The 12,987-nt window shown below is 48.6% G+C and overlaps 5 protein-coding genes across 5 annotated transcripts in view; all 5 read right to left on the reverse strand.

Annotated features, from left to right (window-relative positions):
* On the reverse strand, positions 1-2,317 carry LOC306714560 (uncharacterized protein; the record flags this gene model as incomplete). The annotated part of the gene is made up of 4 exons (XM_079184604.1): positions 1-74; positions 167-231; positions 817-1,970; positions 2,298-2,317. 2 exons carry the CDS (start codon positions 2,315-2,317, stop codon positions 875-877), a joined length of 1,116 nt encoding a protein of 371 aa, XP_079040730.1. The 3' UTR covers positions 1-74; positions 167-231; positions 817-874.
* On the reverse strand, positions 2,131-4,770 carry LOC306714561 (uncharacterized protein; the record flags this gene model as incomplete). The annotated part of the gene is made up of 4 exons (XM_079184605.1): positions 2,131-2,205; positions 2,298-2,362; positions 2,946-4,423; positions 4,751-4,770. 2 exons carry the CDS (start codon positions 4,768-4,770, stop codon positions 3,004-3,006), a joined length of 1,440 nt encoding a protein of 479 aa, XP_079040731.1. The 3' UTR covers positions 2,131-2,205; positions 2,298-2,362; positions 2,946-3,003.
* On the reverse strand, positions 4,584-8,072 carry LOC306714562 (uncharacterized protein; the record flags this gene model as incomplete). Its single annotated transcript, XM_079184606.1, has 4 exons — positions 4,584-4,658; positions 4,751-4,815; positions 5,399-7,488; positions 8,053-8,072. 2 exons carry the CDS (start codon positions 8,070-8,072, stop codon positions 5,457-5,459), a joined length of 2,052 nt encoding a protein of 683 aa, XP_079040732.1. The 3' UTR covers positions 4,584-4,658; positions 4,751-4,815; positions 5,399-5,456.
* LOC306714563 (uncharacterized protein) overlaps positions 7,887-12,987 on the reverse strand; it is a gene marked incomplete at its 5' end in the record, with an annotated part of 5,334 nt that continues 233 nt past the window's right edge. Inside the window, 4 exons of the mRNA XM_079184607.1 lie at positions 7,887-7,960; positions 8,053-8,117; positions 8,701-11,537; positions 12,558-12,622. Coding sequence (XP_079040733.1) covers positions 8,759-11,537; positions 12,558-12,622 — 2,844 coding nt within the window. The 3' untranslated portion in view covers positions 7,887-7,960; positions 8,053-8,117; positions 8,701-8,758. The remainder of the gene's footprint in view (positions 7,961-8,052; positions 8,118-8,700; positions 11,538-12,557; positions 12,623-12,987) is intronic.
* LOC306714564 (uncharacterized protein) overlaps positions 12,089-12,987 on the reverse strand; it is a gene marked incomplete at its 5' end in the record, with an annotated part of 18,510 nt that continues 17,611 nt past the window's right edge. Inside the window, 3 exons of the mRNA XM_079184608.1 lie at positions 12,089-12,221; positions 12,317-12,465; positions 12,558-12,622. The remainder of the gene's footprint in view (positions 12,222-12,316; positions 12,466-12,557; positions 12,623-12,987) is intronic.

Consider the following 12,987-nt stretch of genomic DNA (forward strand, 5'->3'; position numbering starts at 1 on the left):
TGGTAATCTCAGGTTGACTAGGAGTAGATGTCATGTTAAAGGCAACATCCACATCGTTGATGACTGATCCTTGTCTGCAGAAGGAGAAACAAAAAAATTAGTTTGATGTGTTAGCCACTGACCCTGAAATGTAACAATTGTAAAACTGTATCTCTCAACATAATACCTGAATCCCACCACTTTCATGGAGTCAAAGGTGGAAGGGAATCTGTTTTTGAACAAAGGCGAAAGCTGTGGAAACAGAAATAAAGTTGGATTTAAATGACCAGTGTGTAGGTTTTTCGGGGGATCTATCAGTAGAAATTAAGTAAAACGTGCAGAACTATGTTTAATGAGTTTCATCTAAAATTAGATGACACTAAGAATCCAACTAAGAGTTTGTTTTTGTTGGCTTAGAATGAGCCCGTCATGTCTATATAGGGAATGGATCCTCCCCACGGAGTTTGCCGTGTTGCAACCCAGTGTTTATACAGTAGCCCAGAAAGGACAAATCAAATACTGGCTCTACAGAGACTGCTTTTATGTTTGGTTGAGGTCATGTAGTTTTCCAACATGCTAGTGAGTCTGCAGTAATGTGAGCTGCGGTTTTGCAATCACCGGCTCGCGCTTTCCGGGAGGAGTGAGCGGAGGGCCATTCAGTTTGTTGTTGCCCTTAATGTCTCCTTTATTAATTCCTTCTGGAAATTTCAATACGTGATTTTGTTATATCAGGGATATCTCTCGTAATTTTTCAGTCCTTTGATTGGGTGCTTGAGCTCTCGGATTTATTAATTCAATAGTTGAACCAGCAGGTTTTATTCAAAGTGTGAGACTTACCTGTTTCGTTATCATTGTAGCTCGGTTTTTGAAAGCTCGAGATGATTTATTCTTCAAATCAGATGTAAATGTGGATGTCAGAGATCTGAAAGTCACGCGACTTGTTGAGTGTAGTACACTTATAGGTGTGACTGTTGTACTTTCTGCAGTTATAGGTGCCGCTGTTGTTGGTGCTTCTGTTGTAGGTGCTGCAGTCGTAGGTGCAGCTGTTGTTGTCGGCGCTAGAGTCGTAGCTGCGGCTGTTGTAGTTACTGCAGTCGTAGGTGAGGCTGTTGTTGCTGCAGTTGTAGGTGCGGCTGTTGTAGTTCCTGCAGTCGCAAGTGCGGCTGTTGTAGTTGCTGCAGTCGCAAGTGCGGCTGTTGTAGTTGCTGCAGTCGTAGGTGCAGATGTTGTAGTTGCTGCAGTCGTAGGTGAGGCTGTTGTTGTTGCTGCAGTTGTAGGTGCAGCTGTTGTAGTTGCTGCAGTTGTAGGTGCAGATGTTGTTGTAGTTGCTGCAGTCGTAGCTGCGGCTGTTGTAGATGCTGCAGTTGTAGGTGCGGCTGTTGTAGTTGCTGCAGTCGTAGGTGCGGCTGTTGTTGTTGCTGCAGACGTAGGTGGGGCTGTTGTAGTTGCTGCAGGTGTAGGTGCGGCTGTTGTAGTTGCTGCAGTCGTAGCTGCGGCTGTTGCAGATGCTGCAGTCGTAGGTGCGGCTGTTGTAGTTGCTGCAGTCGTAGGTGCGGCTGTTGTAGTTGCTGCAGTCGTAGGTGCGGCTGTTGTAGTTTCTGCAGTCGTAGGTGCGGCTGTTGGTGTTTCTGCAGTCGTAGGTGCGGCTGTTGTAGTTGCTGCAGTCGTAGGTGCAGCTGTTGTAGTTGTTGCAGTCGTAGGTGAGGCTGTTGTCGTTGCTGCAGTCGTAGGTGCAGCTGTTGTAGTTGCTGCAGTCGTAGGTGCAGATGTTGTTGTAGTTGCTGCAGTCGTAGCTGCGGCTGTTGTAGTTGCTGCAGTCGTAGGTGCGGCCGTTGTAGTTGCTGCAGTCGTAGCTGCGACTGTTGTAGTTGCTGCAGTCGTAGGTGCGGCCGTTGTAGTTGCTGCAGTCGTAGCTGCGACTGTTGTAGTTGCTGCAGTCGTAGGTGCGGCTGTTGTAGTTGCTGCAGTCGTAGGTGCGGCTGTTGTAGTTACTGCAGTGAAACAACAAACCATTAGTTTGACAAACATTTGAGCAACTTTTGACATTTTTGATCAAGTAGCACTCATTATTGCTTACATGAGCCATTCACAGTGATTGAGGCGGCTTCAATGTCAAAACCGTCGACGCTTCCAGCTGAATCCATCAATAATTTGGTAATCTCAGGTTGACTAGGAGTAGATGTCATGTTAAAGGAAACATTCATATCGTTGATGACTGATCCTTGTCTGCAGAAGGAGAAACAAAAAATTGAGTTTGATGTATTAACCACTTACACTGAAATGTAACAATTGTAAAACTGTATCTCTCAACATAATACCTGAATCCCACCACGTTCATGGAGTCAAAGGAGGAAGGGAATCTGGTTTTGAACAAAGGAACAAGCTGCAGAAACAGAAATAAAGTTGTATTTAAACGACCAGTGTGTAGGTTTTCGGGGGATCTATCAGTAGAAATGAAGTAAAACGTGCACAACTATGTTTAGTGAGTTTCATCTAAAATTAGCTGACACTAAGAATCCAACTAAGAATTTGTTTTTGTTGGCTTAGAATGAGCCATTCATGCCTATATAGGGAATGGATCCTCCCCACAGAGTTTACCGTGTTGCAAACCAGTGTTTATACAGTAGTCCAGAAAGGAGAAATCAAATACTGGCTCTACAGAGACTGCTTTTATGTTTGGTTGAGGTCATGTAGTTTTCCAACACGCTAGTGAGTCTGCAGTAATGTGAGCTGCGGTTTTGCAATCACCGGCTCGCGCTTTCCGGGAGGAGTGAGCGGAGGGCCATTCAGTTTGTTGTTCCGCTTAATGTCTCCTGTATTAATTCCTTCTGGAAATTTCAATACGTGATTTTGTTATATCAGGGATATCTCTAGTAATTTTTCAGTCCTTTGATTGGGTGCTTGAGCTCTCTGATTTATTAATTCAGTAGTTGAACCAGCAGGTTTATTCAAAGTGTGAGACTTACCTCTCTTGTTATCATTGTAGCTCGGTTTTTGAAAGCTGGAGATGATTTATCCATCAAATCAGGTGTAAATATGGAATTCAGAGATCTGAAAGTCACGCGACTTGTTGAGAGTGGTACACTTGTAGGTGTGACTGTTGTACTTTCTGCAGTTGTAGATGCGGCTGTTGTAGTTGCTGCAGTCGTAGCTGCGACTGTTGTAGTTGCTGCAGTCGTAGGTGCGACTGTTGTAGTTGCTGCAGTCGTAGCCGCGACTGTTGTAGTTGCTGCAGTCGTAGCTGCGACTGTTGTAGTTGCTGCAGTCGTAGGTGTGTCCGTTGTAGTTGCTGCAGTCGTAGGTGCGGCTGTTGTAGTTGCTGAAGTCGTAGGTGCAGATGTTGTTGTAGTTGCTGCAGTCGTAGCTGCGGCTGTTGTAGTTGCTGCAGTCGTAGCTGCGGCTGTTGTAGTTGATGCAGTCGTAGGTGCGGCTGTTGTCGTTGCTGCAGTCGTAGCTGCACTCGAAGGTGTGGCTGTTGTAGTTGCTGCAGTCGTAGGTGCGGCTGTTGTTGTTGCTGCAGTCGTAGGAGCGGCTGTTGTAGTTTCTGCAATCGTGGCTGCGGCTGTTGTAGTTGCTGCAGTCGTAGGTGCGGCTGTTGTAGTTGCTGCAGGCGTAAGTGTGGCTGTTGTAGTTGCTGCAGTCGTAGGTGCAGATGTTGTAGTGGTTGCAGTCGTAGTTGCGACTGTTGTAGTTTCTGCAGTCGTGGGTGCGGCTGTTGTAGTTGATGCAGTCGTAGCTGCGGCTGTTGTAGTTGCTGCAGTCGTAGCTGCGGCTGTTGTAGATGCTGCAGTCATAGGTGCAGCTGTTGTAGTTGCTGCAGTCGTAGCTGCGGCTGTTGTAGTTGATGCAGTCATAGATGCGGCTGTTGTTGTTGCTGCAGTCGTAGGTGCGGCTGTTGTAGTTGCTGCAGTCGTGGGTGCGGCTGTTGTAGTTGCTGCAGTCGTAGGTGCGGCTGTTGTTGTTGCTGCAGTCGTAGGTGCGGCTGTTGTAGTTGCTACAGTCGTAGCTGCGGCTGTTGTAGATGCTGCAGTCATAGGTGCAGCTGTTGTAGTTGCTGCAGTCGTAGCTGCGGCTGTTGTAGTTGATGCAGTCATAGATGCGGCTGTTGTTGTTGCTGCAGTCGTAGGTGCGGCTGTTGTAGTTGCTGCAGTCGTGGGTGCGGCTGTTGTAGTTGCTGCAGTCGTAGGTGCGGCTGTTGTAGTTGCTGCAGTCGTGGGTGCGGCTGTTGTAGTTGCTGCAGTCGTAGGTGCGGCGGTTGTTGTTGCTGCAGTCGTAGGTGCGGCTGTTGTAGTTGCTGCAGTCGTAGGTGCGGCTGTTGTAGTTGCTGCAGTCGTAGGTGCGGCTGTTGTAGTTGTTGCAGTCGTAGATGCGGCTGTTGTTGTTGCTGCAGTCGTAGGTGCGGCTGTTGTAGTTGCTGCAGTCGTAGGTGCGGCTGTTGTAGTTACTGCAGTGAAACAACAAACCATTAGTTTGACAAACATTTGAGCAACTTTTGACATTTTTGATCAAGTAGCACTCATTATTGCTTACATGAGCCATTCACAGTGATTGAGGCGGCTTCAATGTCAAAACCGTCGACGCTTCCAGCTGAATCCATCAATAATTTGGTAATCTCAGGTTGACTAGGAGTAGATGTCATGTTAAAGGAAACATTCATATCGTTGATGACTGATCCTTGTCTGCAGAAGGAGAAACAAAAAATTGAGTTTGATGTATTAACCACTTACACTGAAATGTAACAATTGTAAAACTGTATCTCTCAACATAATACCTGAATCCCACCACGTTCATGGAGTCAAAGGAGGAAGGGAATCTGGTTTTGAACAAAGGAACAAGCTGCAGAAACAGAAATAAAGTTGTATTTAAACGACCAGTGTGTAGGTTTTCGGGGGATCTATCAGTAGAAATGAAGTAAAACGTGCACAACTATGTTTAGTGAGTTTCATCTAAAATTAGCTGACACTAAGAATCCAACTAAGAATTTGTTTTTGTTGGCTTAGAATGAGCCATTCATGCCTATATAGGGAATGGATCCTCCCCACAGAGTTTACCGTGTTGCAAACCAGTGTTTATACAGTAGTCCAGAAAGGAGAAATCAAATACTGGCTCTACAGAGACTGCTTTTATGTTTGGTTGAGGTCATGTAGTTTTCCAACACGCTAGTGAGTCTGCAGTAATGTGAGCTGCGGTTTTGCAATCACCGGCTCGCGCTTTCCGGGAGGAGTGAGCGGAGGGCCATTCAGTTTGTTGTTCCGCTTAATGTCTCCTGTATTAATTCCTTCTGGAAATTTCAATACGTGATTTTGTTATATCAGGGATATCTCTAGTAATTTTTCAGTCCTTTGATTGGGTGCTTGAGCTCTCTGATTTATTAATTCAGTAGTTGAACCAGCAGGTTTATTCAAAGTGTGAGACTTACCTCTCTTGTTATCATTGTAGCTCGGTTTTTGAAAGCTGGAGATGATTTATCCATCAAATCAGGTGTAAATATGGAATTCAGAGATCTGAAAGTCACGCGACTTGTTGAGAGTGGTACACTTGTAGGTGTGACTGTTGTACTTTCTGCAGTTGTAGATGCGGCTGTTGTAGTTGCTGCAGTCGTAGCTGCGACTGTTGTAGTTGCTGCAGTCGTAGGTGCGACTGTTGTAGTTGCTGCAGTCGTAGCCGCGACTGTTGTAGTTGCTGCAGTCGTAGCTGCGACTGTTGTAGTTGCTGCAGTCGTAGGTGTGTCCGTTGTAGTTGCTGCAGTCGTAGGTGCGGCTGTTGTAGTTGCTGAAGTCGTAGGTGCAGATGTTGTTGTAGTTGCTGCAGTCGTAGCTGCGGCTGTTGTAGTTGCTGCAGTCGTAGCTGCGGCTGTTGTAGTTGATGCAGTCGTAGGTGCGGCTGTTGTCGTTGCTGCAGTCGTAGCTGCACTCGTAGGTGTGGCTGTTGTAGTTGCTGCAGTCGTAGGTGCGGCTGTTGTTGTTGCTGCAGTCGTAGGAGCGGCTGTTGTAGTTTCTGCAATCGTGGCTGCGGCTGTTGTAGTTGCTGCAGTCGTAGGTGCGGCTGTTGTAGTTGCTGCAGGCGTAAGTGTGGCTGTTGTAGTTGCTGCAGTCGTAGGTGCAGATGTTGTAGTGGTTGCAGTCGTAGTTGCGACTGTTGTAGTTTCTGCAGTCGTGGGTGCGGCTGTTGTAGTTGCTGCAGTCGTAGCTGCGGCTGTTGTAGTTGCTGCAGTCGTAGCTGCGGCTGTTGTAGATGCTGCAGTCATAGGTGCAGCTGTTGTAGTTGCTGCAGTCGTAGCTGCGGCTGTTGTAGTTGATGCAGTCATAGATGCGGCTGTTGTTGTTGCTGCAGTCGTAGGTGCGGCTGTTGTAGTTGCTGCAGTCGTGGGTGCGGCTGTTGTAGTTGCTGCAGTCGTAGGTGCGGCTGTTGTTGTTGCTGCAGTCGTAGGTGCGGCTGTTGTAGTTGCTACAGTCGTAGCTGCGGCTGTTGTAGATGCTGCAGTCATAGGTGCAGCTGTTGTAGTTGCTGCAGTCGTAGCTGCGGCTGTTGTAGTTGATGCAGTCATAGATGCGGCTGTTGTTGTTGCTGCAGTCGTAGGTGCGGCTGTTGTAGTTGCTGCAGTCGTGGGTGCGGCTGTTGTAGTTGCTGCAGTCGTAGGTGCGGCTGTTGTAGTTGCTGCAGTCGTGGGTGCGGCTGTTGTAGTTGCTGCAGTCGTAGGTGCGGCGGTTGTTGTTGCTGCAGTCGTAGGTGCGGCTGTTGTAGTTGCTGCAGTCGTAGGTGCGGCTGTTGTAGTTGCTGCAGTCGTAGGTGCGGCTGTTGTAGTTGTTGCAGTCGTAGATGCGGCTGTTGTTGTTGCTGCAGTCGTAGGTGCGGCTGTTGTAGTTGCTGCAGTCGTAGGTGCGGCTGTTGTAGTTGATGCAGTCGTAGGTGCGGCTGTTGTCGTTGCTGCAGTCGTAGCTGCACTCGTAGGTGTGGCTGTTGTAGTTGCTGCAGTCGTAGGTGCGGCTGTTGTTGTTGCTGCAGTCGTAGGTGCAGATGTTGTAGTGGTTGCAGTCGTAGTTGCGACTGTTGTAGTTTCTGCAGTCGTGGGTGCGGCTGTTGTAGTTGCTGCAGTCGTTGGTGCGGCTGTTGTAGTTGCTGCAGTCGTAGGTGAGGCTGTTGTCGTTGCTGCAGTCGTAGGTGCAGCTGTTGTAGTTCCTGCAGTCGTAGGTGCGGCTGTTGTAGTTGCTGCAGTCGTAGGTGAGGCTGTTGTCGTTGCTGCAGTCGTAGGTGCAGCTGTTGTAGTTGCTGCAGTCGTAGGTGCAGCTGTTGTTGCTGCAGTCGTAGCTGCGGCTGTTGAAGTCGCTGCAGTCGTAGGTGCAGATGTTGTTGTAGTTGCTGCAGTCGTAGCTGCGGCTATTGTAGTTGCTGCAGTCGTAGCTGCGGCTGTTGTCGTTGCTGCAGTCGTAGGTGTGGCTGTTGTAGTTGCTGCAGTCGTAGGTGCGGCTGTTGTTGTTGCTGCAGTCGTAGGTGCGGCTGTTGTAGTTGCTTCAGTCGTACGTGCGGCAGTTGTAGTTGCTGCAGTCGTAGGTGCAGAAGTTGTAGTTGCTGCAGTCGTAGGTGAGGCTGTTGTTGCTGCAGTCGTAGCTGCGACTGTTGTAGTTGCTGCAGTCGTAGGTGCGGCCGTTGTAGTTGCTGCAGTCGTAGCTGCGACTGTTGTAGTTGCTGCAGTCGTAGGTGCGGCTGTTGTAGTTGCTGCAGTCGTAGATGCGGCTGTTGTAGTTACTGCAGTGAAACAACAAACCATTAGTTTGACAAACATTTGAGCAACTTTTGACATTTTTGATCAAGTAGCACTCATTATTGCTTACATGAGCCATTCACAGTGATTGAGGCGGCTTCAATGTCAAAACCGTCGACGCTTCCAGCTGAATCCATCAATAATTTGGTAATCTCAGGTTGATTAGGAGTAGATGTCATGTTAAAGGAAACATCCACATCGTTGATGACTGATCCTTGTCTGCAGAAGGAGAAACAAAAAATTGAGTTTGATGTATTAACCACTTACACTGAAATGTAACAATTGTAAAACTGTATCTCTCAACATAATACCTGAATCCCACCACGTTCATGGAGTCAAAGGAGGAAGGGAATCTGGTTTTGAACAAAGGAACAAGCTGCAGAAACAGAAATAAAGTTGTATTTAAACGACCAGTGTGTAGGTTTTCGGGGGATCTATCAGTAGAAATGAAGTAAAACGTGCACAACTATGTTTAGTGAGTTTCATCTAAAATTAGCTGACACTAAGAATCCAACGAAGAATTTGTTTTTGTTGGCTTAGAATGAGCCATTCATGCCTATATAGGGAATGGATCCTCCCCACAGAGTTTACCGTGTTGCAAACCAGTGTTTATACAGTAGTCCAGAAAGGAGAAATCAAATACTGGCTCTACAGAGACTGCTTTTATGTTTGGTTGAGGTCATGTAGTTTTCCAACACGCTAGTGAGTCTGCAGTAATGTGAGCTGCGGTTTTGCAATCACCGGCTCGCGCTTTCCGGGAGGAGTGAGCGGAGGGCCATTCAGTTTGTTGTTCCGCTTAATGTCTCCTGTATTAATTCCTTCTGGAAATTTCAATACGTGATTTTGTTATATCAGGGATATCTCTAGTAATTTTTCAGTCCTTTGATTGGGTGCTTGAGCTCTCTGATTTATTAATTCAGTAGTTGAACCAGCAGGTTTATTCAAAGTGTGAGACTTACCTCTCTTGTTATCATTGTAGCTCGGTTTTTGAAAGCTGGAGATGATTTATCCATCAAATCAGGTGTAAATATGGAATTCAGAGATCTGAAAGTCACGCGACTTGTTGAGAGTGGTACACTTGTAGGTGTGACTGTTGTACTTTCTGCAGTTGTAGATGCGGCTGTTGTAGTTGCTGCAGTCGTAGCTGCGACTGTTGTAGTTGCTGCAGTCGTAGGTGCGACTGTTGTAGTTGCTGCAGTCGTAGCCGCGACTGTTGTAGTTGCTGCAGTCGTAGCTGCGACTGTTGTAGTTGCTGCAGTCGTAGGTGTGTCCGTTGTAGTTGCTGCAGTCGTAGGTGCGGCTGTTGTAGTTGCTGAAGTCGTAGGTGCAGATGTTGTTGTAGTTGCTGCAGTCGTAGCTGCGGCTGTTGTAGTTGCTGCAGTCGTAGCTGCGGCTGTTGTAGTTGATGCAGTCGTAGGTGCGGCTGTTGTCGTTGCTGCAGTCGTAGCTGCACTCGTAGGTGTGGCTGTTGTAGTTGCTGCAGTCGTAGGTGCGGCTGTTGTTGTTGCTGCAGTCGTAGGAGCGGCTGTTGTAGTTTCTGCAATCGTGGGTGCGGCTGTTGTAGTTGCTGCAGTCGTAGGTGCGGCTGTTGTAGTTGCTGCAGGCGTAAGTGTGGCTGTTGTAGTTGCTGCAGTCGTAGGTGCAGATGTTGTAGTGGTTGCAGTCGTAGTTGCGACTGTTGTAGTTTCTGCAGTCGTGGGTGCGGCTGTTGTAGTTGATGCAGTCGTAGCTGCGGCTGTTGTAGTTGCTGCAGTCGTAGCTGCGGCTGTTGTAGATGCTGCAGTCATAGGTGCAGCTGTTGTAGTTGCTGCAGTCGTAGCTGCGGCTGTTGTAGTTGATGCAGTCATAGATGCGGCTGTTGTTGTTGCTGCAGTCGTAGGTGCGGCTGTTGTAGTTGCTGCAGTCGTGGGTGCGGCTGTTGTAGTTGCTGCAGTCGTAGGTGCGGCTGTTGTAGTTGCTGCAGTCGTAGGTGCGGCTGTTGTAGTTGCTACAGTCGTAGCTGCGGCTGTTGTAGATGCTGCAGTCATAGGTGCAGCTGTTGTAGTTGCTGCAGTCGTAGCTGCGGCTGTTGTAGTTGATGCAGTCATAGATGCGGCTGTTGTTGTTGCTGCAGTCGTAGGTGCGGCTGTTGTAGTTGCTGCAGTCGTGGGTGCGGCTGTTGTAGTTGCTGCAGTCGTAGGTGCGGCTGTTGTAGTTGCTGCAGTCGTGGGTGCGGCTGTTGTAGTTGCTGCAGTCGTAGGTGCGGCGGTTGTTGTTGCTGCAGTCGTAGGTGCGGCTGTTGTAGTTGCTGCAGTCGTAGGTGCGGCTGTTGTAGTTGCTGCAGTCGTAGGTGCGGCTGTTGTAGTTGTTGCAGTCGTAGGTGCGGCTGTTGTAGTTGCTGCAGTCGTAGGTGCGGCTGTTGTAGTTGCTGCAGTCGTAGGTGCGGCTGTTGTAGTTGATGCAGTCGTAGGTGCGGCTGTTGTCGTTGCTGCAGTCGTAGGTGCGGCTGTTGTCGTTGCTGTAGTCGTAGGTGCAGCTGTTGTAGTTGCTGCAGTCGTAGGTGCAGCTGTTGTTGCTGCAGTCGTAGGTGCGGCTGTTGTAGTCGCTGCAGTCGTAGGTGCAGATGTTGTTGTAGTTGCTGCAGTCGTAGCTGCGGCTGTTGTAGTTGATGCAGTCGTAGCTGCGGCTGTTGTCGTTGCTGCAGTCGTAGGTGTGGCTGTTGTAGTTGCTGCAGTCGTAGGTGCGGCTGTTGTAGTTGCTGCAGTCGTAGCTGCGGCTGTTGTCGTTGCTGCAGTCGTAGCTGCGACTGTTGTAGTTGCTGCAGTCGTAGCTGCGGCTGTTGTAGTTGCTGCAGTCGTAGGTGCAGATGTTGTTGTAGTGGTTGCAGTCATAGTTGCGACTGTTGTAGTTTCTACAGTCGTGGGTGCGGCTGTTGTAGTTGCTGCAGTCGTAGGTGCGGCTGTTGTAGTTGCTGCAGTCGTAGCTGCGGCTGTTGTAGATGCTGCAGTCGTAGGTGCGGCTGTTGTAGTTGCTGCAGTCGTAGCTGCGGCTGTTGTAGATGCTGCAGTTGTAGGTGCGGCTGTTGTAGTTGCTGCAGTCGTAGGTGAGGCTGTTGACGTTGCTGCAGTGGTAGGTGCGGCTGTTGTAGTTTCTGCAGTTGTAGGTGCAGATGTTGTTGTGGTGGTTGCAGTCGTAGTTGCGACTGTTGTAGTATCTGCAGTCGTGGGTGCGGCTGTTGTAGTTGCTGCAGTCGTAGGTGCGGCTGTTGTAGTTACTGCAGTTGTAGGTGAGGCTGTTGTTGTTGCTGCAGTTGTAGGTGCGGCTGTTGTAGTTTCTGCAGTCGTAGGTGCAGATGTTGTTGTCGTTGCTGCAGTCGTAGGTGCGGCTGTTGTAGTTGCTGCAGTCGTTGGTGCGGCTGTTGTAGTTGCTGCAGTCGTAGGTGAGGCTGTTGTCGTTGCTGCAGTCGTAGGTGCAGCTGTTGTAGTTCCTGCAGTCGTAGGTGCGGCTGTTGTAGTTGCTGCAGTCGTAGGTGAGGCTGTTGTCGTTGCTGCAGTCGTAGGTGCAGCTGTTGTAGTTGCTGCAGTCGTAGGTGCAGCTGTTGTTGCTGCAGTCGTAGCTGCGGCTGTTGAAGTCGCTGCAGTCGTAGGTGCAGATGTTGTTGTAGTTGCTGCAGTCGTAGCTGCGGCTATTGTAGTTGCTGCAGTCGTAGCTGCGGCTGTTGTCGTTGCTGCAGTCGTAGGTGTGGCTGTTGTAGTTGCTGCAGTCGTAGGTGCGGCTGTTGTTGTTGCTGCAGTCGTAGGTGCGGCTGTTGTAGTTGCTTCAGTCGTACGTGCGGCAGTTGTCGTTGCTGCAGTCGTAGGTGCAGAAGTTGTAGTTGCTGCAGTCGTAGGTGAGGCTGTTGTTGCTGCAGTTGTAGGTGCGGCTGTTGTAGTTGCTGCAGTCGTAGGTGCAGATGTTGTTGTAGTTGCTGCAGTCGTAGCTGCGGCTGTTGTAGTTGATGCAGTCGTAGGTGCGGCTGTTGTTGCTGCAGTCGTAGGTGCGGTTGTTGTTGTTGCTGCAGTCGTAGGTGCGGCTGTTGTAGTTGCTGCAGTCGTAGGTGCGGCTGTTGTAGTTGCTGCAGTCGTAGGTGAGGCTGTTGTTGTTGCTGCAGTTGTAGGTGCGGCTGTTGTAGTTTCTGCAGTCGTAGGTGCAGATGTTGTTGTAGTGGTTGCAGTCGTAGTTGCGACTGTTGTAATTTCTGCAGTCGTGGGTGCGGCTGTTGTAGTTGCTGCAGTCGTAGGTGCTGCTGTTGTAGTTACTGCAGTCGTAGGTGAGGCTGTTGTTGTTGCTGCAGTCGTAGGTGCGGCTGTTGTAGTTGCTGCAGTCGTAGGTGCAGATGTTGTTGTCGGTGCAGCTGTTGTAGGTGCGGCTGTTGTTGTAGGTGCTACTGTGGTCGGTGCAGCTGTTGTAGTTGCTGCAGTCGTAGGGGCGGCTGTTGTAGTTGCGGCAGTCGTAGATGTTGCTGTTGTCGGTGAGGCAGTGAAACAAATCATTATTTTGCCAAACATTTGTGCAACTTTTGACATTTTTGATCAAGTAGCACTCATTATTGCTTACGTGAGTCATTCACATTGATTGAGTTGGTTTCAATGTCAAAACCGGTGGTGTTTTGAGCTGCTTCGATCATTGCTTGTTCAATCTCAGTGTCAATTGGAGTAGATGTCATGTTAAAGGCAACATCCACATCGTTGATGACTGATCCTTGTCTGCAGAAGGAGAAACAAAAAATTGAGTTTGATGTGTTAGCCACTTACCCTGAAATGTAACAATTGTAAAACTGTATCTCTCAACATAATACCTGAATTCCACCACTTTCAAGGAGTGAAAGGAGGAAGGGAACCTTCTTTTGAACACAGGATCAAGCTGCAGAAACAGAAATAAAGTTGTATTTAAACGACCAGTGTGTAGGTTTTCGGGGGATCTATCAGTAGAAATGAAGTAAAACGTGCACAACTATGTTTAGTGAGTTTCATCTAAAATTAGCTGACACTAAGAATCCAACTAAGAATTTGTTTTTGTTGGCTTAGAATGAGCCATTCATGCCTATATAGGGAATGGATCCTCCCCACAGAGTTTACCGTGTTGCAAACCAGTGTTTATACAGTAGCCCAGAAAGGAGAAATCAAATACTGGCTCTACAGAGACTGCTTTTATGTTTGGTTGAGGTCATGTAGTTTTCCAACACGCTAGTGAGTCTGCAGTAATGTGAGCTGCGGTTTTGCAATCAC

This window comes from Pholis gunnellus (assembly GCF_910591455.1).
Source record: "Pholis gunnellus genome assembly, chromosome: 23".
Taxonomy (NCBI): Eukaryota; Metazoa; Chordata; class Actinopteri; order Perciformes; family Pholidae; genus Pholis; species Pholis gunnellus.